Here is a 24,786-nt window from a genome sequence, read left to right as displayed (position 1 = left end):
CTCATGAATAAATAAATAAAATCTTAAAAAAAATAAAATAAAATTCACAGCTAATATTTTTTTTTCTAAATTTTTATTTATTTATGATAGTCACACAGAGAGAGAGAGAGAGGCAGAGACACAGACAGAAGGAGAAGCAGGCTCCATACACCGGGAGCCTGATGTGGGATTCGATCCCGGGTCTCCAGGATCACGCCCTGGGCCAAAGGCAGGCGCCAAACCGCTGCGCCACCCAGGGATCCCCACAGCTAATATTTTGAAAAAATGAAATAAACGGGTGTGTCAGGGTGGCAAAGTAGGTTAAGCATCCCACTCTTGGTTTTGGCTCAAGTCATGATCTCAGGGTTGTGAGAAGGAGCCCTGCGTCGGGTTCTATACTCAGCTCAGAGTCTGCTGAAGACTCTCTCTCCCTCTGCCCCTGCCCCCACCTCTGTAAAATAAATAAATCTTTAAAAAATATATAAATATAAAAATTTTAAAAATGAAATAAAAAGCAAAAAAAAAAAATAGTATCCAAAAGCATCCACATAGTAGGGATGAGTATTGCTGCTGTGTGAAACTTTTTACTTCCGTTAAATAGACTGTATTTCTTCCTCTGAGTCAAAGAAAAGCATGAAAGCCACTATCCTTAAGTGTAATGCATTCAGTTTTCTCCATCTGACTGTCTTACTTCAACAGGACCTGTCTGCCAATCCCACTCCAATTTTTGGGGGTTCTCTTGGCCACAAGTCCTCATAAATGTTAGCATCTCTCTCTGATATCCAGAGCCAAAACTACTTCCCTCAACTGTCCTCGACTCACCCTTGGCAAGCCTCTCCTGATGCACCTGCTCAGCTGGAGCCCCGTTATCACACCATGTCTCTAACCCTTTTTGTATCGGGCACCATGTCCTGTGCCTCATGCTTCACATAGCATGCTCACAGAGCCCTAATCCACAAGGCTGCCCATGGATGAAAGACAAGATCTTTCCACCTGGGCAGTGCCCCAGGCCCACCTCCAACTTGGGCATACGCCTTCCTCATTCCCCACACACTTCTTCCCCTCACCTTCCGCTGTGCCTGGTCACTTATGCGCTGGAAAGAGTCTTCTAGTTCTTTTTTCTCTCGTTCCAAATCCGCCTGGGCTTGCCTGGCCACGGACACCTGTTTGGTCACCTCTGCATTCTATAAGGGAAAAACAGTGTCTTGAACTGGCTTATCTCAGGATTAACAGCTCAGGGACATCTCTCTTCTAGAACAAATGACAGCATTCAGACAGCTGAACACAGAAATCACTTTTAAACCCAGAGAGAAGCCAGAATAAAGCTGTCATCCTCAGATACTCAGCACTCAAGTATTTAAAAAATAGGGGCAATTGGGTGGGGCAGACCAATAAGCATCTGACTTTTGATTTTGGCTCAGTTCATGATTTCAGCATCGTGAGATCAAGCCCCACATTGGGCTCTGCACTGGGCGTGGCACCTGCCTGGGATTCTCTCCCTCTCCCTCTTCCCCTCCCCGCCTACTCTATGTCTCTCTAAAAATACATAGATAAATAAATAAATAAAAGAATAATAAATATGGGGATAATCCAATCAGGGCTGGCATCGAAAGTAGAGTTCAAGACATGGAAGGCAAGCGAGCCTGAAGAGCAGTGGTTTCTGTGAAGGGATGGTGACCCATGCAGAACTGGTAGGGAACGGAGTGGCTGTCTCCACTGTGGCATGGGGATGGTGCAGGGTGCAGGGCAGGAGGTGGGTGGAGGGGCCTACCTTCCGCAGCAGGTCAGCATGGTTCTGTACCAGCTCACTATACTTTTCCTTTAGCTTGCTGTACCTCTGTTCATTGGCTTGGGCTCTCCCTGTATTGTCAAGAGCCAAGATGAGCAGTCTACCCTCCACTGGGACCCCATGCCTGCCTTCCCACAAGCCAGAGTCCCTAGAACATCCTTCTTGCTTTTCACAAATGCATACACGGTCTTCTCCCTGGGAAGTCCTACTGAAATAAACTCCTCTGGGAAGCTGTCTTAAAAATAAAAAAAAAAAAAGGAAAAAAGAAAAAGAAGGGCACCTGGGTGGCTCAGTGATTGCACGTCTGCCTTCAGCTCAGGGTGTGATCCCAGGGTCTTGGGATCTAGTCCTGCATCGAGCTCCCTGTGAGGAACCTGCTCCTCCTTCTGCCTATGCCTCTGCCTCTCATAAATAAAGAAATAAAATCTTTAAAAAATTTTTAAAAATTAAAAAAATAAAAAGAATCCACTGAATTCAGATCACTGCACTGATTTGTACCTCCTGAGCATGAGTGTGTGCACGTGGCATTTGCTTCATCAGTGTTTTTGGATTCTATGTCGAGTTTCTCTTAGGCTGTCTCTCCTTCGGACACCCCGTCCCCCAGGCAGGCACCCCACTGTCACCTCCCAGTTCCTGTCCCCATATCCTGAGTAGTGCTGCCCCTGGGGCTCTCCACCTGCTGGGCTCCCACCTCTGCGGCCCAGCCGCATCCTTCACCCGACTCTACCATTCCCACCCTCAGCCCCAGCCCCACGGACTCACTTTCTATCTCTGTCAGGCTCCGCTGGGCCTTCTCTGTGTCTTCCCGCTTCTTCTTGAGCTCGTCTAGCTCGGCCCGGAGAAACTCGCTGTCATCAGCTGCCTGCTGCCGCAGATGCCGCTGCTCTGCCAACTCGGCCTCCAGCTCACTGACCCGGCCCTTCAACTGCAGCACAGCCCGCTGGCTCTGTGGGACGGACTCACCAGTGAGCCCCAGTGCTGTGCCTCTGGGCTTGGCTGGGGCTGGGCAGGAGAAGCACGTCCTCCCAGGCTTCCAGCCCTGATCTAATAAACACCTGTGCTTGCCTAACAAACCACTCCCACGGCTTGTGAGAGTTGAAGCGTCTGGTCATTCTAAGCCACCTGGCTCACAACAAGGTGACAGCAGGGGAATGATGGTCCTGTTACAGCGCCTGCAAGCAGTCCTGGGCGAGCTGGCATGAGGGAGGTGACGTTCGCCTGTCCCAGTGAGTGAAGTCTCTGGCCAGCTGCAGGCCCGAGGTGCAGGCCTATGTACCACCCCAGACACGGCAAACCGCCTTGAGTTACACATCAAAACTTCCAATCACCATGGGAGGAGGACAGGCCTTTCTCACCATTCATCGGCTTCACGGCCAGCTGGAAATGATGGCTATCTCCAAGTACCACAGGGACACAGGGCTTGGCTTAAAAGCTATTCTCACAGTAGGAACAATGGAAATGCAGACCACAGGAGGACCAGGACTACTAATGAGCCCCCACCTTAAAATGTGGTCCAACAAGTGTTGGGAAGCCAATTTAATATGAATATGTTACATCGTGGCGAAGCCCAGAACCAGATTAGCCCTTGCCTCATACCTCAGTCTTCATGCTCCCCAGCTGCGCCTTCAGCTCAGTGACATCCCTGTACAGTTGACCAATTAAGTGATCCCTGGGGACAGAAGAACAAGGCTGCTTTCACCAGGCTTCCAGCTCTTTCCTTCCAAAGGCGAGCTGGGAGATCGGGGGAGGAAGTTAAAAGCTGGTGTTCATTTGGGGAAAGTTCTTTGAAATTCTATAAATTATATGCTAAGACCCTCCGTGTTACCAGACCTGAATCTCACACCCCCAGATTATCTTGGCCTCATCTGATCTCCCTCTGGGATTACAGACACCCATATTTGGGGATCAAGACACTTCTCTTCCTCAGGGCCCAAGTGTCATGGAGCATCTCGCCAGGTGAGACCAGCCGGACCCCGGCATCACATAATTTCTGTACCACCTGCCTGCACCCAGCATAGACTCACTTCTCATCCTTGTTCACACCGTTTTGACTGTTGAAATTGAAGGGGTCACTGCTGAACGAGCTGCCAAAGATGTCATCAAACTTGTTGTCGAATAAATTCTGTGTTGACCAAAAAGGAGTGAGGACAAAGTTAGAGATCCAGAGACTTCTGTGTGGGGGTCAGAGGAGTGACTTTTAATAAGAGGACCCTCTCTTAACTGGGTACAAGTCCATCTGAGGTCCCTCATAGGGATTGTAGCCCAGGGGTTGCTCAGTCTGGGTTAGAAGGTGGTCAAGCTTGGTTACAGCCCAAGGGTCTAGGCCAGATGCTCTCCCATTCTGCGTGTATGGGGCAGCACAACGGGAGGCACGTGGGGCTCGCCACCTGCTGTGATACCTAATCCTCAGGTTCGAGGTTTTCCTCACCTGCTGGGAGGCATCCATGTCCACGAGGTCATCCTTCTCCAATACCGGCTCACTGTCTGGGGATGAGGCCTCAGCCGGGATGACCACCACAGGGCTGATGTGTTCTGATAGCGCAGAGGCCCGTAGGAAGTTGGGTGGGTTCTAAAGACGGAAGACACACCCTCACACTGTGTCACGCCAGGCTTGCAGATCTCTGAGAGCACCCTGGCCCCAGCAGCTCCTATAGTGGAGCCTGGCACGCTTACCTCTGGCAGCTGTGGGATCTGGATGAGCCGCTTGAAATATTGGAGGTTGCTGGAGCGGTAGAACAGATCTTTCAGCCTGAGGGTGGAAAAGAGCCTGAGGGGTGCTGGGCACCACCCGGCTGTCCTGCTGCCCGCCCAGCCCAAGGCGTGGGCTGTCAAGGAGATGACCTCCATGGTGCTGGGCTTCAATTGTGACACTGCAGGGGAGGTTATCTGTAGCCAGTCCTCACTTACTGCAGAGATCAGGAAAGGAGGATTCAAAGGACAGAATCCTCTAGAAGAGTGGATCACTCCATAACAAATTTCTGTATCACTGTAGAATCTATGCTGTTGCCTGGTGGATGTCTCTTCCCAGGAATGTTTGGGTTAGAATAACGTGAAAATAAATTTACTATGAGGATAAACCACCTAACCGTAGGAATTGGGAGGGGAACTTCATTATGAAAGTAGATCCCTTTTTAATTAATTCACTTTGTTCTGGAGCTACGTGCTAGCTCCCCAGTTGGACTAGAAGCTTCTAGAAGGCACAGACCAGGCCCTGCTGAGCTAGGTTTGCCAGAGTACCATGCACAGAGGAATTAACTCATCAAGACTTTGTTGAAGAAAAGCAATCTATTCATACTATGTCCTAATCTTGGGTGGATATGGGAGTGAGGAAACCAAATTTTTTCCTCTTCTTTGGGTCTCCATTTTGAATCAAAACATGGAAGGCTGAGAAAGCGGAGAGCATCAGACAGATTTCCTGAGAGGAAAGAGGATTGTGTGTCTCAGCATGCACTCCCTGCAACACAAAATCTCCTCCAGCTCAGCCCAACAAACTGAACCCCTGGGGTCTCATGACAGCCCTCCGACCCCAACGTTGGGACTACCCCTGTGAGGTCATTGGCGCTCCTCCCAAATTCCACGACACTGAGGCCTCAGGTAACTGCCAGATCTATGCAGACGAGAAAGTGAGGCGGCTGCTCGCTCATAGGAGAGATTTTTATAAGCTAGAAAAAAATTAAAGGAAATAAAATCACCTGACCACACATCCCCCTCTTTCTGGGCTGGAGCCAACAGTAATAGGCTGCATTGCTTTCATAAGCTACTGGAATTTACCATTCCAGGAAATCAGCCCCAGGGCCTGTCTCCTAGGATTTAATAAGTCATTTATTATGGAATAAACATATAATGGTTTTCAAACGGAATAAGGAACCCGGGAGGCTGGCACAACCCTAAACCTGTTCTCTGATTGCTGTTCAGGAACCAGCAAGAGAAGACTGGGCTTGGGATTTGGCAGCTATGCTTTTTCTCTGTTGTCAGGGATGAAGAAATTAACAGAACACCTGGGTTCTCCACATCTGCGTTCTCTCTCACGCCATTCCTTCCTTTCCTCTTTTTAAAGACTTTCTTTCTTCTTTCTTTCTTTCTTTCTTTCTTTCTTTCTTTCTTTCTTTCTTTCTTTCTTCTTTCTTTCTCTTTCTTTCTTCATTCATGAGACACACAGAGAGAGGCAGAGACATAGGCAGAGGGAGAAGCAAGCTCCCTGTGGGGAGCCTGATGAGGGACTCGATCCCAGGACCCTGGGATTGTGACCTGAGCCGAAGGTCAACCACTGAGCCACCCAGGTGTCCCCTCCTTCCCTTCTTGGGCACAAGTCATGAAAGATGAGGTATACTTCTCTTCTTACCCACGATTTTCTTTCCCAAATGCACAGAATAATTTGCCCCTTAGTCAGATGAGCACTTCTTCTAGACAAGACAGCTAGCTTACTAGCTTAGTGATTTCTCCAAATATTTATGCATAATTGGCTGTTACATATCAGGGGTTAGGGATGAAATAATGGATAGTTAAGCAGAAATAAAGCTGTTCTAAAAACCATGAAAAAAATAAATGAGGTGCTGGGCTACAGGATATGTGGTGGGAGGAGGCAAAGGTGGGGTTGGAGGAACAGGAAATGAAGAAGACCCAACATTTAAATAACAGATTTAAGACTTAAGGCCAGGGCGCCTGGGCGGCTCAGGGGCTGTGTCTGCCTTTGGCTCAGGGCATGATCCCGGAGTCCTGGAATCGAGTCCTGCATCGGGCTCCCCACAGGGAGCCTGTTTCTTCCTCTGCCTATGTCTCTGCTTCTCTCTCTCATGAATAAATAAATAAAATCTAAAAAAAAAAAAGAGGTGCCTTTGTGAGGAGGGAACCAAAGATGACCTGGAGCTGGCCAGGCTGGGAGACGAGCATTCCAAGCAGTGGAAACAGCAAGCACTAAAGGCTCTGACAGAGAAATGAGCGGGGTATGTTCTAGGAACTGGAAAAGGACTCCGTGTGGCAGAAACACTGTAAGCCCTAAAGATGAGGTCAGAGATGGCAAGCAGGGTCTTGTAGACCATGGAGAAGAGCTTGGATTTGATTCTTGGTGTAATGAGAAGCTGCTGAAAGGCTCTGAGCAAGGGACTGACGTCTTTACGAGGTTATCCTATCCCTGGGGAGGGATAGGAGTGCAGGGGGTGGGAGTGGAAGCCCAGCACACCCACCATATTGGAGGGTCCTGGCGCACAACAATAGTAGCCTGAGAGATGGCAGCTACAATCGGAACCAAGATATATTTGCAGAACATCTGCCAGTGGACTGGACATGGGGGAGGACAAAAGTGAGTTCTAGATCTCTGGCCTAAATGGAGCATTTACGGAGATGGAAAAGGCCAGGGAGGAAAAAAAAATTTTTTTTGTTGTTGTTTGTTTATTTATTTAGAGAGCAAGCTAGCACATGAGTGGGATGGGGAGAGGGAGAGAGAATCTGAAGCAGACTCTGTGCTCAGCAAGGAGCCCAACATGGGTCTCGATCCCACAGTGCCATGATTATAATCCAAGTCGAAACCAAGAGTCAGATGCTCAACCAACTGCACCACCCAGGTGCCCTGGGAGAAAACCCTAGAGCTCAGTTTGAGATGTAAGACAGACAACTGAGTATGTGAGACTGGTATTCAGAGGCAAGACGTAGCCAGAGGTACAAATCTGGGTGTTCCTTTTTATGCACACAGTATAAGACTATACATGGTGTGAGAATGTAGGGAGAAGAAATGGAGGATGAAGCCCTGGGCATATAGCAGGTGATGAACGAATGCATGGAATCTCCTTCTTCGACATGCTCATGTGGGGTTTTTTTTTTTTTTAAGATTTTATTTATTTATGAGAGACACAGAGAGAGAGAGAGAGGCAGAGACACAGGCAGAGGGAGCATGCAGGGAGTCCGATGTGGGACCCGATCCTGGGACCCCAGGATCACACCCTCAGCCAAAGGCAGATGCTCAACTGATGAGCCACCTGGGTATCCCACTCATGTGGGTTTTATGAGAGAACTGATAGCTTAGAACTGATAGCTTCACCAGCCAGTGGTAGGTTTGCTGCTGTACTAGTTATTTTCCTTTGTTGTAGTGCTTTATCATGAAGATACTCTCATTCCTCGATTATCTTATTTTTAAGATTTATTTATTTATTAGAGACACAGAAAGAGAGAGACACACACACACACAGGCAGAGGTTAGAGCAGGCTCCAAGCAGGGAGCCCAACGTGGGACTTGATCCCGGGTCTCCAGGATCACGCCCTGGGCTGAAGGTGGCGCTAAACTGCTAAGCCACCAGGGCTGCCCTCCTCGATTATTTTATTTATTTATTTATTTATTTATTTATTTATTTATTTATTTATTTATTTATTTATTTATTTATTTATTGCATGAGAGACATAGAGAGAGAGGCAGAGACACAGGTAGAGGGAGAAGCAGGCTCCACTCCATGCAGGGAGCCTGACATGGGACTCGATCCCGAGTCTCCAGGATTCCACCCTGGGCTGAAGGTGGCGCTAAACCACTGAGCCACCAAGGCTGCCCCCTCCTCAATTATTTTAAAGCAAGTGCTCTTGCATGAATTAATCAAGTTTATACAATTTTTTGGTTTGCCTTCGTTTCTCTCACTTAAGCCACTTACTTTGTGAACTGTTCCATGAAGCGGTCCCGGTGGCCTTGCAAGGTGTCAGCTGGGAGACCTGGGAGAAATTGGGAAAGAGTGAGAGGGAAGAAGATGACCACAGGAGGACCAGGCAAGCCACAGTGGGGCTCCAGAGGGACAGGACCATGTACCCTGAGGCTTGTGGCCAGCCCAGCCTCGAGCTGCCCCAGAGACAGGTCACCAAGGAGGCCCAGAAAGACCAGCGGTGAGTCTAGGGGCACTTTCCCTCCAAATCTGTCCTGTTTGTTTCTGGAATGTGAGCCATTCTGGGCACGGTGGGCTGGAAGTTGCATCCCTGACCACAGAAGAAGCCATGGTGACCTGACCAAGCTGCAACACAGACCCCCAGCAGGGGTGGAGGTGTGGCTCTCCCAGAGAGGTATGTTGGATAGGTCCAGCACACCTGTTAGTTTGGAAGGGATTCAGAGAACCTGCCTGAGAGAATGCTTGTCAGAAGGCAAAGATTATAGGGCCACACTCAGGATCTTGGTCTGGGCTCACTCAGTCACGGCCAACGGCATGATGTTGGACAAGCAGCAGCTTCTTAGACCAGCCTCCTCCGCTCTGTAGGTTCCCTGAGGTCCTTTCTCCTCTAAGACTGTATGACTCTGCATACCTCAACAATAGATCACAACTCAGTGATCCTTTTATTTCTTGTTTTATTCCTTAAATGTACATTTTAGTAATTTTTGCATACGTGGTACATTTATTTGGTATACATAGGGAGTCTGTATATAACATATGATAATTAAAAATGCCAAGTATATAGTGGATGGCAGTGGCACGTTACCTTGGTGGCCTCTCTCCCAAGAACCCTTAACCCCAGTCCATTCATAAGAAAAACATCAGACAGACTTATTTGGGGGACACTGTACAAGTGTCCGACTAATTCTCGAAACTGTCAGGGTTGTCAAAAACAAGGAACGTCCAAGAAGCTGTCATAGCCAAGTGGAGCCTAGGGAGACACAATGATGTAATGTGACGCGCCTGTCCTGGATGGGACGTTAGGTAAAAGCCATGGAAATCTGGATAAAGTATGGATTTCATACTTTATCCAGTATGAAAGTATGGATAAAGTATGGATATCAATACTGGTCCATTCACTGTGACAAGTGCATTGCAATAATGTAAGATATTAATAAAGGGAACAAGGTTCAGGGTATGTGGGCACTTTCTGAATGATCTTTACAACTTTCATTTTTAAACAAGCATATACTGTGTAGGGCAACCACCTTTCTTCTCTTGGGATTCAGTCCTCCCCCTGCTCCTCCCGGTGTGCCCACTTGCTCCAAAGCCTTCCTAAGGCTTAAACAACCGATCCCCACCTCCCTTCCACCAGATGCTCCTGGATTAACCTGAGTGATGCTGCTTCTTCTTTCCTGCCTAAATAATCAAACCCACTTTTCATCAATGACCACAGTTTTAGAGTATGCCTTTTGCCTCTGTCTCCCAAAATGCATCCTTGTCTCTTTGCCAGGGCCATAAAACCTTGCTAGTATCCATTCAGGTCTTGCTTTTTCTTTGCTCTCCATCATTTGTACATTCTGATTGTGTATATCCCTCATGGTAAACACCTCTGAGTGTGGCCCAGATACCACCCACATTAGCTTCGCCTGGGGTATAAGGTTTAACAACGCAGACCAGAACCTACCCGTCCCACCAACGCAGACTCTGCAGGAGCAGGACCCACACACATTGTTTTAAAGAAAGAGGCGCAAAGAAGTCTAAGAACTCTCCAAGATCAGTAGTTTCCAAAATAGAATCTGCAAAAGCATCCCAGGGATCTGAGGCTGGAGAGGGGATGGCCCACTGTGTGCTAGAACAGTTCTGCTTTAGGTTTTCTATTTCCCCAAACCTCCACTTGTACAGAGAAGCTGTGTGGATGAACACTTTGGAAACTACTGCCTTTGTGCCTGGACAGACCGGGTCTGGTATCATTCGTGTGGGTCCCTAGAACACATGACATGTACGGACAGAGATGTGGTGAAGCCAGAAGTAGAGGGAAAGGGCCATCCTAGGACACCACTGTGGCAAGCCAGGTGCTTCCCTGGGCACACCAAAGCTTGTGTTCTGCAGTTCTCTACTCCCAAGAGGGTTGGGAGCTCTAGGGCCTTTGCGAGCTGTGGCAGAAAAGACACTCAAGAGCCTGCATTTCAGGGACACCCTCAGGCTGTAATCCTTCTGGCTGGAAGCATACTCACAGGAGTGGAGTTTGAAGAGGAGCTTGACGGTGTAATCATACAGATGGCTGCAGTCCAAGATGACCTGGATCAGCGGGGCAAGGCGGCACTGCCCAGCTGTCGTCACTGACACAGAGCGAGACATGTCCAGGGAATTGAACACTAGAGAATAAAAAGGGGACACAGGCAGTAGGGACAAGAAATTGCAGGTGACCTTCTCAGAGGGGCAGGAAGCAGGGGTCTGACCCATGCCAAGGACCTGCACTGTGTCATCTGATGTAGTTACCACCTTACAACACTCCTGTGGGACAGGGAAACAGGTGAGGAGACAGAGTGAGCCCCCGAAGGCAATCATGTGTGTGTGGGGGAAATAGCAAACATTGATCAGAACGCGAAGGAGGGAATAATTCAGCCCTAGCTCCCTGGTGGCTTGCCACAGGGTCTTGGGACACCAGAAGGGGGCATGGCAGGAGCCCTGGGTGGACAGTGGGGGGACCTATGGAGAGGATGAACCATCAGGATCAAAGGCTGCCTTTGGTCCTTAGGGGGCAGATCAGCAGAAGTACTGCCCTCTGCAGACAGCACATCACTCCTCAGTGTCTTGTTCTACAGACCCCTCCACATTACCCTCTTCCTCCTACCCCTTGTTCGTTTTAAAATTTATTAATTTAAGGAGACAGAGAGAGAGACAGAGAGAGACAGAGAAAAGACGTGAGCAGAAAGGGCAGAGGGAGAGGGAGAGAGAATCTGTAGCAGACTTCATGCAAAATGCGGAGCCTGACATGGGGCTCGATCCCACGACTCTGAGATCTCAAGCAGAGTGGAAACCGAGAGTTGGATGCTCAGTCAACTGCACCACCCAGGTGCCCCGTAACCCTTGTTCTTTTTTTTTTTTTTAATTTTAAAAAAGATTTTATTTATTTATCAGAGAGAAAGAGTGAGAGAGAATGAGACAGAGAGAGCACAAGCAGGAGGAAGGGCAGAGGGAGAAGCAGGCTCCTCCATGCGGGGCTCGATCCCAGGACCTCAGGATCATGACCTGAATGGAAGGCAGATGCTTAAGTGACTGAGCCCCACAGGCACCCCATACCCCTTGTTCTTAAACCAAGCAACCAGATGCCTGGCTGTGGACCCTCAGCGCACACCACTGGCCAGGGTTGAACTCCTTCCTGTAGCGGCTGCCCAACACCTGCAGACTCCATTGTGGCCAGCATTGAAAAAAAAAATCAGTGGGCCGGACTGCCCCGGAGGAAAGCCCAGAGCTGCTGTGCTCAGTCTTTCCTGATTACACTAATCCCTGTTAACTGGCTTACTCTGGCAGTTGAAAGAAAAAAAGAAAGAAAAAATCCCAAACAGTTCTAATTAAAAGGCAGCTTTTCTGTTTGACACAAATTAAAAGCAGCTGTCACTGCAAGGCAGCCACCTTCAAGTTTACTGGCTTCCTTGGACTCCACTCTGGCAAGGAATCACAGACTGCTCCATCTTCCAGCCTGCCTGCCGCTTTCCAGGAATGCCCCTTGGCATCGGGTAACGTCTAGAGCAGTGTGACCTTGGACAAGTTACCCAACCTCTCTGTGCCTCCAGGTGCTTTCATGTAAAATGCAGGTGATTCTAATAGCCCGTACCTCAAAAAGGTCTTGTAGGTACTCAAGGACAATGTCGAGTCAAGCGCAGAGCAAGGCAGTGGTTCTCAGTGTTGGCTTTGTGATTGATTGGAATCCCCTGGGGATATTTAAAATCTAATGTTTGCCTGTAACTCCCCTACCTCCCATTCTGTTTTAATTGGTCTGGGGTAGGCCTGGAGCAGAAGTAGGTTTCAAAAGCCCCCCAGGTGATTCTAATAGGCAGCCAGGGTTGAAAACTGGATTTCCTAGCTGAGTGGTTCTCTTGCCGCAGAATCACCCAGTAGCAATTGTGCAAAAGAATTCTGTGTACCTATGCTTGCCACATGTGGCTACTGGGTGCCTGAAATATGGCTAGTGCAACCGAGGACCTGACTTTTTAATGTCATTTAATTATAATTAATTTAAATAGGCGCTCATGGCTAGTGGCTACTATATTGGACAGTGTAGACCTGACTGGGGGCTGGTGGTGGTGGGAGTGCTGAGAAAACACAGATGGCTGGGCCCTACCCTCAGAGATTCAGATTCATTAGGTCTAGGGTGGCACCTGGGGGGTGGCATTTCTAACAAGTTCTTAGGAGATGCTGCTGGTCCAGGGACCACACTTTAAAAACGGTTGCAAGTGCTGGAAATTAATGTTAACTGGAACTGGCCCATGTTTCCCACAGTTGAAAACCAGAGGGACCTGAGGGTACAGCTTGGAACCTTGCAGGGTCACAGACTAAGACTCAGAAATTGGTGAGGCTTCTTCCAATACCAGTTCCCTTGTTTTTTGTGGCACTCAGTAGGGAACTGGGGATGGGATGGGAAATGGGGGAGACGAGTAGTAGAGGGCTCTTGATTCCAAGTCAGTGCTCATTCACAGGCAAGAAAGCCACCACCATTTAACCACTGGGGTTTGTGCCAAGACTTGGGGTAGCTCCCCCCGGTAAAAAGCTCTAAGTGGCGGATTAATCCCAATAACCCCACAGCATTGGGCTAGATATTGACACTGTTTTATGAACCCTGTTCCCCTGTCCTTTCCTCATTGCTGTTTATCTGAAGCAATTCTTGAATTTCATTGAGCGCTTGCTATTATATCAGGTACTAGGCTAGAACAGAGGGAGATAATTCAAAGATGAGTTCCTGATTCTGGGAAGGAGCTCAGCATCCAGTGGTAATGATACAAGTGATCAACATATAAAAACAGCCAGGTAGGGGCACCTGGGTGGCTCAGTGGTTGAGCATCTGTCTGGTTCAGGTCACGATCCTGAGGTCCTGGGATCAAGTCCTGCATCAGGCTCCACATAGGGAGCCTGTCTCTCCCTCTGCCTATGTCTCTGCTTCTCTCACTGTGTCTCTCATGAATAAATAAATGAAATCTTAAAACAAAACAAAAACAGCCAGGTAGGAGCACCTGGGTGGCTCAGTTGGTTAAGTATCCAACTCTTGGTTTTGGCTCAGATCATGATCTCATGGGTTGTAGGATCCAGCCCAAGTTGGGTTCTAAGCTCAGCAGGAAGTCTGCTTGAGATTCTCTCTTTTCCTCTGTCCCTCCTGTTTGTGTGCACTCTCTCTATAAAATAAATAAATAAATCTTTAAAAAATAAAAAAGATTAAAAAAATGCATCCATACCATTTCTCCTACTTGGCTGGGGACCATCTCAGGGCAGGGACTCTCTTTTGTGTTTCATTTTTACTTGTCTATTGACTTTTGTAGAAGAAGGTTGCTAGCAAGCCAAGTACCTTCTGATTTCTCCTACAAATCATGGTTTCCAACTGTTCGTGGTGTTCCTCTCATACATCCTGCACTGAACTGATTGGTTCAAGTATAAAGGCATTTGACTCCCTGGCACAGGCCTGGCACAGCACTAGCTGGTAACAGGCCAGTTGTAAGTATCGGTTGCACAGATGAACATGCCAAAGGAAGGTGTAATTCAGGGTGAGAACGTGTCTGTTTTTTCCTGAGAAAATCAGAGCCCCAAGAGTGGGTCCCACATGTGCAAATGCTGAGAAGGTCACCAAGCTTGTGCACGAATATTCCCAGCTTGGAATCCTTTCTTTCATGGAGCTGAACACTTGTCATGGAGCATCTTGAATCTTAGAAAATGGGCTCTTCTGTTCCCCGGGAGAGAAGGGGGAGCCATGCTGACAGGTGTGGGGAAGAGGGGACCCCAGAGAGAAGGGAACGGACTGCTTCCTTCCTGGTTCTTGTCAAGGAAGTGTTAGGGGCTGACAGCTGGAAGGCACCAGAACTCTCAGTGAAGGGAGCCTGAAGTGTGGCCAACTCCCCTTTCTGGTGAAAAGGGGCTTCATGGGCTTCTCACATAGATTTGGTCAACAACTCAATTCGACCAGCTGGTCGACCCTGGCTGCCAACCAAACAGCACATGACAGCCCCTCCTCCTGCGCAGAAATCCGCCCCCAGTGCCAGCCTAGCTGCGTATTTGACAAAGCACCAGTCAGCACTGGGGCTGCAGATTGAAGGTTATCAAAGAAGTCAGACCTATCTTTGGGCTCTTGGAGGCCTGGGCTCTCAAAGGAAGGCCGGCAGGATGGGAGGCATGGCCCTTCTGCTCAGAATGTAATCACCAACTCTGAAAAGACCCAAGAGCTCCAGCTCCTCCCTGCACCAGGGACAAGAGAGTAGAGATTGGGTGTGGATATTCCCATTTCCTGCACAACGCTATAGGGAGAAGGGGGCTGGAACCGCTGGTCCAAATGGGGAACAAAGCTTGGACTTAGGCAATTCCCCTGAGAGCCTGGGCCAGATGGGAGGGAAAGACTCACCAGTTTGGAAGAGGTTAAGTTCACACTCCAGGTAGTCAAACATCTCCACTGTCAACTGGAAACTTGGACCCAAGAGGAGAGAGAGCTTATATTCTAGAGCCCAAGGCCAGTGCTTTACCTGTCCCCTCCCCCTGCTCTGTGTTGCTGTCCCTGTCCTCAGTGCACAGATGCAAGCATGCACACATGGGCATATGCTCATGCATGGGCGCGCGCGCGCACACACACACACACACACACGCACTAGCTCCAATCCTTAGCCCCCACCTATGTGGGTCTTAAGGCCATTTGAAGATCAAGGAGGGTAAACTCCACAATGATGGTGACAGAGGGGAGGGCAGAGGGTGACACCAAGAAGCGAACCCGGGCAGCCTAGAAGGGTTCTGAATGAGGCACCAGCAGTATGAGGCCTCACCCCAGCCACCGCCCTGGCCATCAGGCCCTGTGTGACCCTAGCTATAGACTGGCAACATCGAGCTTTCTTCCCTGTTGGGTCCACAGCACAAAGATGGCCACTCACAAGTTGTTAACGTCACTCTCTCCAGCCTCATCCAGCTGCCGGTCGCTCATTTGAAGGTTGCCTGGGAACCTGGGATTCTGGAAAGGGAGGCAGAGGAATGAAGTCAGGACAGAGCCCCTCAACTAAGCCAACACCAGGCAAACTGTCTACACAGAGCTTGGGCAGCAGCAGGCTTGATTCTGCTTGTGTATCATCCACATGCTTCGAGGGGGTTGGTGTCAGTGCACAGAACCTCCCGTACATACAGACCCCTGACAGACTCACAGCAGAGAACATCCACTACCCATCATCAGAGGGGAAGGCTCCATCCCACCCCTGGGAACTGGGACAGGGCTCTGCTCTAACAATTGGTGTCCTGGGAAATTCTTCTAGAGATGCTCTCTGGAGGCTTAGCGTGATAGCAGCTGGCCCTCCACCATCCATGAGGTGCAGTCCGTCCCGCATCTGCATAGCCCCAGTACATTCTGAGCCCCACCCACGCTTCCCTCTGTTCTTCTGCTCCTTCCAGAGGCTGCAGTGGTGAGTTCAGGGAAGGCAAACCTGTTTTCATATTGGCTTTAGGGAAACATAATAAAATAAACCTGAAGGTAGGAAAACATTACATCATGAGCCCCCAAAGTCAGGAGAAATTATTATGCATCATCAATCTTGTCAAATACCCATATCACTGTCTCTTCCCCAGTGTGGCCTGCCTGGAGTGGGTGGAAGGCACTACAAAGGGAAAGGTACAGATGGGCAAGGACAGACGGGTGGCCAGTCGAGAGGATCTCAATTCCACGGAGCACACGTTGGGCTCTGAAGACAGAAACCCTCCACCGCACACCTCCTGGCTATCCCCTCTGCCCTGGAGGCCACTCCCCGCCTTAGACTCGCCACCCCTGCTCCTTGGTCTCAAGGTGGGCCAGTTCCTTGAGCGCCCCCTTCTGGCCGTATTTAATCTCCTGGCTCTGTCTGGACACTGCAGAAATCTGTCCTCTCATCCCTCACCTTTCTTGCTGCCTGTCCTTCCACCACAGTCCTGTCAGAACCCAGTAAGCCTGGGTCTTTGGGCGAAGATTAGCTGCCAACATCTCTGGAGGAGGACTCACAGCTGGAGTCCCCTTTAATCGTGTTCTCCAGCCTTAGTGCCCCTTCCCGGTCATTGCTACTAGCCCTGACGGGCTCCCCTTTCTGTCCGTAACTGTTCTGTCCTCAGACTGGGTGCCTGGCTCCCACGCCCCCACCCTTGGTATGTGCCTTCCTCCTCACATCACTGGGACTCCCTTGGCACCCTGCTTCCCACTCCCTTCCCCGTTCTGAACATGTTAGCTGTCCTGATCCACTGGCTTCAAAAGAAGAAGGACCAGCCAGCCTCTCCAGCCTTCCTTGTGTCCTATTTGATCTGATCTCAGTTCTGGTTCATTTGGTCCATTGTTCAAGGAGTCCTGACTGAAGCACCTGTTCTGGGCTAGATGCTGGGCAGGACACAGGACACAAGGGGACACTCATACCTGTACTGTGTCCTCCCGGAGCCCAGAGCCCAGAGTGCCAGGGGCCTCACTCTGCCTCCCCAGGCTCCTGCACTTCTTCTGATCACCCAGGTCCTTCCCATGAGCCCCACATCTTCCTAGCTGTTGCCCTCCACCTGTACTACCAGCCTTCAGAGAGTCTCCACCACTCTTGCCTGTCCCAGTGACCAGCATCCTAACCCAGCTCTCAGTCTACCACTCTGAATGGGATGGTCCCACACAGCTGCCCGGCTACCCTTCACTCTCCACCTGCCTGTTCCTCACACTGTGGATCTGCGGCTGTAGCTGACTCTCTGCCTGGAACTGCCACCTTGCCTTCTTCAGTGGCTCCTCTCTTCCTGCAATGTGACAGACAAGGACCTGGGGGTCTGGGGAAGGTGTGAGTGTGATCCTTGGGAGAGAGGGAGGGAGGCAGGGGAGTGCACCATGGGGCCAGAGGGTATTGGCAGACTCCGATACAGTCAATGGCTACCCCTCTGATTCAACACACTGTCTTTACAATGTGACTTTGACATTCTGCCTTGGCCAGTGTGGTCCCTGTCCTATCCTCTCCAATCTAGTGACCTCTGTAATGGCCTCAGTCAATATAGGACAGTGGAAGGGGTGCTTTATGACTTGGAGGCTGGCTCATATAAATGCCATGCACTTCTACCTTTTTCTCTTGGGAAACTGGCCAGACTGCAAGGAAGTCCTCACTAGCACTGAGACCTCACGAGGAGGGAGACCCTGGGCCAGCTCCCCGTTATCCCAGCTCCAGCCAAGACCAATGGTGACCACATGGTGGAGCTGCAGCCATAACTGCCCAGCCCAGCCCTTCTGGAACTCCCAACCAACAGGTGTGAGAGATGATAAAGGGCTGCTGGTGTTTCAGCCACTGAGCTGGAGGTCAGCTCAAGTGTCCTGTCTCTGAGAAGCTTACCTGGGTCGCTGGAGTTTGGGTGCAACACGCCAGTATAAGCGCTGGTACCATCTGCTGCATCTCTCAGATCTGGTCCTCACTGTACTTGCCTGCCCTGTCTCCCAAGCAAATACGACTTCTGGGGGCAGGGCCAAAGTCTATTTACCTTTCTCTCTTTAGAACCTAACCCAGGTCTGGCCTGCGTGAACACCCAGAGGTACGCAAGCCAAGGAAAGGGTGGCCACTGAGCAGCACTGGCTTTAGCATCCTATAGGTTGGGGTTCAAATCCCACCTAACCACTGGGGAGCTGTGTGATGAGGCACACACTCGACATGCTCCCAGTTTCATTTCCCTAGGCTATCTGAATACCTCCTCTCTACAGTTGAGGAGAGAATTAAACAGTACACAGGAATGCCTAGTATACTAGGGTGGATTCCATGAATCAGAGCCACCCCTCAAGTCCTTAAGAGGTAAATCTCCACTCCTCCCTATTTCCAATGCCAGCTAGCTGACGGAGGCTAGTTCCTCCTCTACTGCCAGGCCATTCCTCCCGACCCCTTGCTCCATCCATGGTCTGCCTCGGGCCCACTTCCTTCATCTTCCCCATCGAAGCCACAGCCCTGCATCATTTCAGAATGCCTCTGGCTCGGGTTATAGGCTTGCGGGACCACTTTGCACTGACACAAGGCCACAGGTACATAAGCCTCCTCCCCCTGGCTGATCAGGGCACTCCTGACGAGCAGACCCTTTCTGAGTATCCTTATGTGCCACTTTGTACCCAGCACAATGGTTTTGCCTGTATTAGATGCATTAGAAATACTGTCTAAGGCCACAGATGGACGAAAAGAAGGTTCTGTGTGGGAACTCACTACATAAAAGGATTGTTCTTATTAAGTCAAGTCAGTGCTTCTGAAATATTCTCCTAAGGCAACTTAGTGGATAGGGCTCCTCTCTGCAAAATGGGGAATAAAGAAAGAGTGTGGAAGATGTGAGCCAGAATCTCAGTCCCATGTCCCATCATGGGGGCCTGACTGCAACAGGCTGGTAAAATATCCTCTCACTGGATATGATATAACATTCTTTGAGAGGCTGGAGCTGCCTTATTCCCAGAAAGACCTAAGAGTTTGGCCCACAGGAATACCAGTGGGGTTGTGGGGCAAGAGCTGGGACAACTGTTGGCAAACTCACTTTGGTGTGATATTCCATCTTCGTTCTTAGCAGTCTGAGGTAGATGCTGCAGAGCTGTCCATACCCCTCACTCAGGTGGCCCTTCCGGGAAAAGATAAGAAAGTAGTACATCAATACTAACATTTGGGGAAGAGATTGACAGCCAGGACTTCTTTTTTCAACGATGTATTTTTTTTTGATTCTGAAACGAACAAATGGCCATTGTGACAAGCACCAATACAAAAAAATCACCCTTAATCTAAACACCAGATAGAATCATGGCTGACATTCTGAAGGACAAAATGTTATTTAAACATTTTTTTTAATTTCCATTTAAATAGATATATTTTTTAAAGTTTTATTTTCTAAGTAATCTCTACAACTGATATGGGGCTCAAACTCACAACCCTGAGATTAAGAGTCATATGCTTGGGGTGCCTGGGTGCTCAGTCAGTTGAGTGTCCAACTCTTGATTTTGGCTCGGAACACGATCTCTGGGTTGTGGGATCAGGAATCGCTGATTGCTCAATACAGACTGTGCTGGAGATTCTCTCCCTCTGCCCCTCCTCCTGCTCACACACTCTAAATAAATAAATAAATCTAAAAAAAAAAAAAAACACAAAAGTCATATGCTCTTCTGACTGAGCCAGCCAGGTGCCCCTAAAATAATGTAGATGTTATTTTTTTGAGCTGTTTTAGGTTCTCAGGAAAATTGAGCAGAAAGTACAGGGATTTCCTACTCCCTACTCCCACATGTACAAAATCTCCCCCACTGTCAACATCAGCATCCGAGTGGGACATTTGTTCCAACTAGTGAACTTCACCGATACATCCTTATTGTCCAAAGTGAAGTTTACATTAGGAATTGCTCTCGGTGTGGTACATTCTATGGGTTTTTACAAATGTATAATGTCCCATACTTGTCATTATGGTATCATACACAATAGTTTCACTGCCTTAAAAACCTTCTGTGTTCTACTTTTATTTTAAAATATAAAATAGAGGGGCACCTGGGTGGCTCATTGGTTAAGCATCTGCCTTGGGTTCTGGTCATGATCTGGGGATCCAGCCCCACATCAGACTCTCTGCTCAGTGAAGAGGTCTGCTTCTTCCTCTCCTTCTGTCCCTCCCTCTGCTCATGCTCTCTCTCTCTCTCTCTCTCCCACATATATAAATTAAATCTTTAAAAAATATTATATAAGATGGAATCCATTTTTTAACTTTATGCTTCAGTTTTTTTCCTATCTTCTCAAATTTTTTTGTTTCATTATTTCTAGTGATATTTTTAATGATATTATAAGCGTATGCTGTAACTTATCAAACAAACTCCTTACTGTTGTATGTTTTAGTTGTAGGCATGTTTTTCTACTATAAGCTGTATTCCAATGAATGTTCGTTCTTACGGTATAATCTTATGTACAAACAGGAGGACTTCCTTTGCATAAATTCTAGACAAGTCTTCTGACTTAAGAATTTGAAGTCTCCCATCCTAGGTAATCACAGTCTGGTCATAGGCTGTTTCCTTCCTTCCATCTCTCTTATCTAAGTGCTGGAGAGGAAACACCTCCGGATGGACTCCAGGAGACTAAGAGTGTCTAGAGCATTTTACATGGGATGGGGATTGAAATGGGACAGATCTCAGCTGGGGACAAATAGGCCTTCCCAAAGAGTCTGCCCAGAAGCTGAAATTAGCATAGTGACACTTGCAACTCCCAGTTGCACACAAAAAAGAAGGGGGGTAGAGGCAAAAAGAACTCTTCCATTGAACAGCTGTGTTTCCCACATGAGTTCTAATTTCTAAATTTTCTTCTGGGTGCATCTACATCCTCTAGAGTAGAGGAACCCTACTGAAGTATGCCTTGAAGGTCACCAAAGGGACGGGGGTCATCACAGTAGGTTAAAAATATCAATGCCAAAAATGACACTATTTCCTCATGTATTAGTTTTCTATGAAAAATCGTATTTTATGAATTGTATGTTATACTTGTTCATTATGGAAAAATTAGAAACTAGTGGAAAGCAGACAAAGTGAAACTATGCTCATCACTGAAGATAACTATATTTCACATGAAAATGCACCAGGACCAAAAAACAAAAGACGAATGGCTTGTAGACTTCAATGTACAATGTAAAATTATAAAAATCATAGGAGGTAACACAGATGACCTTCTGTATGGCAATAATTTTTTAGATAGAACACCAGAATTGTGATCTATGAAGGAAATAATTGATCATCAAGCTGGACTTCATTAAAATTAAAAAACATCTGGAAGAGTCACTGTCATTAGAATGAGGACCCACAGACTGTGACACATCTGGTAAAAGATTGTTATCCAAACCATACAAAATATTCTTAAAACTCAACAATAATGGGCAGCCCAGGTGGCTCAGTGGTTTAGCATTGCCTTCAGCCCAGGGTGTGATCCCGGAGACCCGGGATCGAGTCCCACGTCAGGCTCCCTGCATGGAGCCTGCTTCTCCCTCTGTCTGTGTCTCTGCCTGTCTCTCTCTGTGTGTCTCTCATTAATAAATAAATAAAAAACCTTAAAAAAAAAAAAAAAACCTCAACAATAAGATGACAAGAAACTTGATTTTAAAAAATGGACCAAAGACCTTAACAGACACCTCTTCAAAGAAGATATACAAAGAAGTTAGCAAAAGAATATATGGAGAGATGCTCCACATCGTCTGAAAACACAAATTAAAACAGCACTGAGATACCAGCACACATTTAGTTAGAAGAACAGCCAAAATCCAGAACACTGAGAATACCAAATCCAGTGAGGGTGTGGAGCAATAGGAGCTCTCACTCATTGCTTGGTGGCAGTGCAGAGTGGTGCGGCCACTCTTGAAGACAGTTTGGCAGTTTCTTATAAAACTGAACTTACTCTTACCACATAATTCAGCAATAGCACTCCTTGGTTTTTACCCAAAGGAACTGAAAGCTTATGTTCAAACAAAACCTTCACATGGATGTTTATGGACGCCTTATTTATAACTGCAAAACGTGGAAGCAACCAACACCTTAATTGGTGAATGGATAAACTGTGGTACATTCAGACAATGGGGTATTACTGAGCACCAGAAGTGAAATGAACTATCAAGCCCTGAAAAAACATGGAGGAACCTAACTGCATGTTATTAAGGGAAAGAAGCTAATCTGAAAAGGTCACATACTATATGATTCCAATCCTATGACATTCTGGAAAGGGCAAAACTGTGGAGACAGTAAAAAGACCAGTGGTTGGGGGTGTCTGGGTGGCTCAGTCAGTTGAGTGTCTGCCTTCTTCAGCTCACGTCATGATCTCAGGGTATGGGATGAGCCATGTGTCATGCTCCCTGCTCAATGGAGAGGCTGCTTCTCCCTCTCCCTTTGCTCCTCCCCTGCTCATGCTCTCTCTCAAATAAAGAAAATAAAAATCTTACAAAAAAAAAAAAAGATGAGTGGTTGCCAGGGGCCAGGGGAGGTAGAGAGGGACAAATAGGTGGAGCACGGAGGATTTCGAAGTCAGTAAAAGGATTCTGTATGATACTACAGTAATGGCTACATGTCCTGATACATTTGTCCAAAGTCACAGAATATATGTCACAATACATACCACAGGTGAACTATAATGTAAACTACAGATTTCAGGTGATGTATCAGTGAAGATGTGTTACTTGTTACAAATATACCACGCTGGCAGGGGATGTTCCTAATGGGAATACTACACCTGTTTGGGGGCAGGGGGTACAGGGGGAATCTCCATACTTTCTGCTTAATTTTGCTGTGAACCTAAAACTTGCTCTAAAAAAAAAGTGAGGGGATCCCTGGGTGGCGCAGCGGTTTAGCGCCTGCCTTTGGCTCAGGGCGCGATCCTGGAGACCCGGGATCGAATCCCACGTCGGGCTCCCGGTGCATGGAGCCTGCTTCTCCCTCTGCCTATGTCTCTGCCTCTCTCTCTAGCTCTCTCTCTGTGTGACTATCATAAATAAATAAAATAAAATAAAAAAATAAAAAAAAAATAAAAAAAAAGTGAGGGGTGGTGCTCCTGGGTGGCTCAGTCAGTTAAGTGGCCAACTCTTGATTTTAGCTCAGGTCCTGATCTTTTTTTTTTTTTTTTTAATTTTTATTTATTTATGATAGTCACACACACAGAGAGAGAGGCAGAGACACAGGCAGAGGGAGAAGCAGGCTACATGCACCGGGAGCCCGATGTGGGATTCAATCCCGGGTCTCCAGGATCACGCCCTGGGACAAAGGCAGGCGCTAAACCGCTGGGCCACCCAGGGATCCCCTCAGGTCCTGATCTTGGGGTCCTTGGATCAAGCCCCAGGTCAGGCTTCATGCTCAGCAGGGAGTCTGCTTGAGATTCTTTCCCTCTCCCTCAGCCTCTCCCCACACTGGGGTGTGTGCTCTTTCTCAATAAACCTTAAAAAATGTCTTAATTGAAAAGAAAAAAAAGTAAAAAGGTTCCTACTATCCAGAAACTCTCAGCCAAACGGAAGAGACAACTACAAAGGAAAAAAGGCCAAAAGGAATACCAGTTTGGGTAACAAGTCAGGCTAGGTATCTGGGCTGACTTTCCTACTGAAAACTACTACAATATTGAGTAAAATATTTAAAACTTCTTTTTGAAGGCATTAATGAGCTAACAGGAGTGTAAGGAATCCTCAGGCCAAGGACTGAATCCATATAGGTAGTAGAAGAATAAGTGGAATATTGGGGTGATGGAGTTGGTGGGGAGGGGACAGGGGTTTTGCCACACCAGGTGAACTAAACTTTGGTTCTTTGGATCTCAGGAGCTAGGTGGTGGATAGGAGGCAGGGCTCCGGCCTGCCCACGTTTAAAAGTCTGGTGGAAGAGCAAAGATTGCTTCCCTGATATAGGGGAACTAAGGGTGAATTGGAAATAAAACAGATCCCAGCACTCCAGCACCTAAGGAGTTCTCCCTGAGGGCCTCAAACCACTGTTGTAGATCAGAGGGAGGGAAAAACAACCCCTGGGAATTGGACCTAGGAGCCAGAGCTCAAGGGAATCTGCCTGGAATTCACAAAACCTTAAGCTGAGAATTTAATTTAGAGTGATTTCAATGGAAGCAAATGCCCATTCTCTCTGGAGGAACCTGACGTGAAAGAGTTCCCACAAATAAGATTCTTTTTTTTTTTTAATTTTATTTATTTATGATAGTCACACACACAGAGAGAGAGAGAGGCAGAGACATAGGCAGAGGGAGAAGCAGGCTCCATGCACCGGGAGCCCGACGTGGGGTTCGATCCCGGGTCTCCAGGATTGCGCCCTGGGCCAAAGGCAGGCGCTAAACTACTGCGCCACCCAGGTTCCCTTTTTTTTTTTTTTAATTTTTATTTATCACAAATAAGATTCTTAGGAAAATGAGCAACTCACAGTAAAAAATAACTAAGCACAAGAAGATACTCCATAGCATGAACAACATTCATCAAAAACAATGGATGACAGGAATAGATCTTGAAGGACTTTAGATAATGGAAATATAAGAAGTGATATATGAAATCACTGTTTAATTTGTCTTAATAAATAAAAGGCTGTCTCAAAATATATGCAGGATACAAGAAATCATTAAAAAATGACAAACAGGGGATCCCTGGGTGGCTCAGCGGTTGGGTGCCTGCCTTTGGCCCAGGGCGTGACCCTGGAGTCCCGGGATCAAGTCCCGCATAGGACTCCCTGCATGGAGCCTGCTT

General features: G+C 47.9%; 1 protein-coding gene across 2 annotated transcripts in view; it reads right to left on the bottom strand.

The window, feature by feature from the left end:
• HIP1 (huntingtin interacting protein 1) overlaps positions 1–24,786 on the bottom strand; it is a 158,404-nt gene that overhangs the window by 20,914 nt on the left and 112,704 nt on the right. For both annotated transcript variants that reach the window (XM_055340514.1, XM_055340515.1), the window contains exons 5-16: positions 19,105–19,185; positions 15,510–15,586; positions 14,993–15,054; positions 10,623–10,763; positions 8,401–8,458; positions 4,442–4,517; positions 4,197–4,337; positions 3,793–3,890; positions 3,365–3,437; positions 2,531–2,714; positions 1,751–1,839; positions 1,047–1,163 (exon numbers count right to left, since the gene is read on the bottom strand). In XM_055340514.1, the coding sequence (XP_055196489.1) occupies positions 1,047–1,163; positions 1,751–1,839; positions 2,531–2,714; positions 3,365–3,437; positions 3,793–3,890; positions 4,197–4,337; positions 4,442–4,517; positions 8,401–8,458; positions 10,623–10,763; positions 14,993–15,054; positions 15,510–15,586; positions 19,105–19,185 (1,197 nt within the window). The remainder of the gene's footprint in view (positions 1–1,046; positions 1,164–1,750; positions 1,840–2,530; positions 2,715–3,364; positions 3,438–3,792; positions 3,891–4,196; positions 4,338–4,441; positions 4,518–8,400; positions 8,459–10,622; positions 10,764–14,992; positions 15,055–15,509; positions 15,587–19,104; positions 19,186–24,786) is intronic.

This window comes from Nyctereutes procyonoides, unplaced genomic scaffold, assembly GCF_905146905.1.
Source record: "Nyctereutes procyonoides isolate TBG_1078 unplaced genomic scaffold, NYPRO_anot_genome, whole genome shotgun sequence".
Taxonomy (NCBI): Eukaryota; Metazoa; Chordata; class Mammalia; order Carnivora; family Canidae; genus Nyctereutes; species Nyctereutes procyonoides.
Note: the sequence above shows the minus strand (reverse complement) of the source record. Positions and strands in the feature narration are given on the sequence as shown.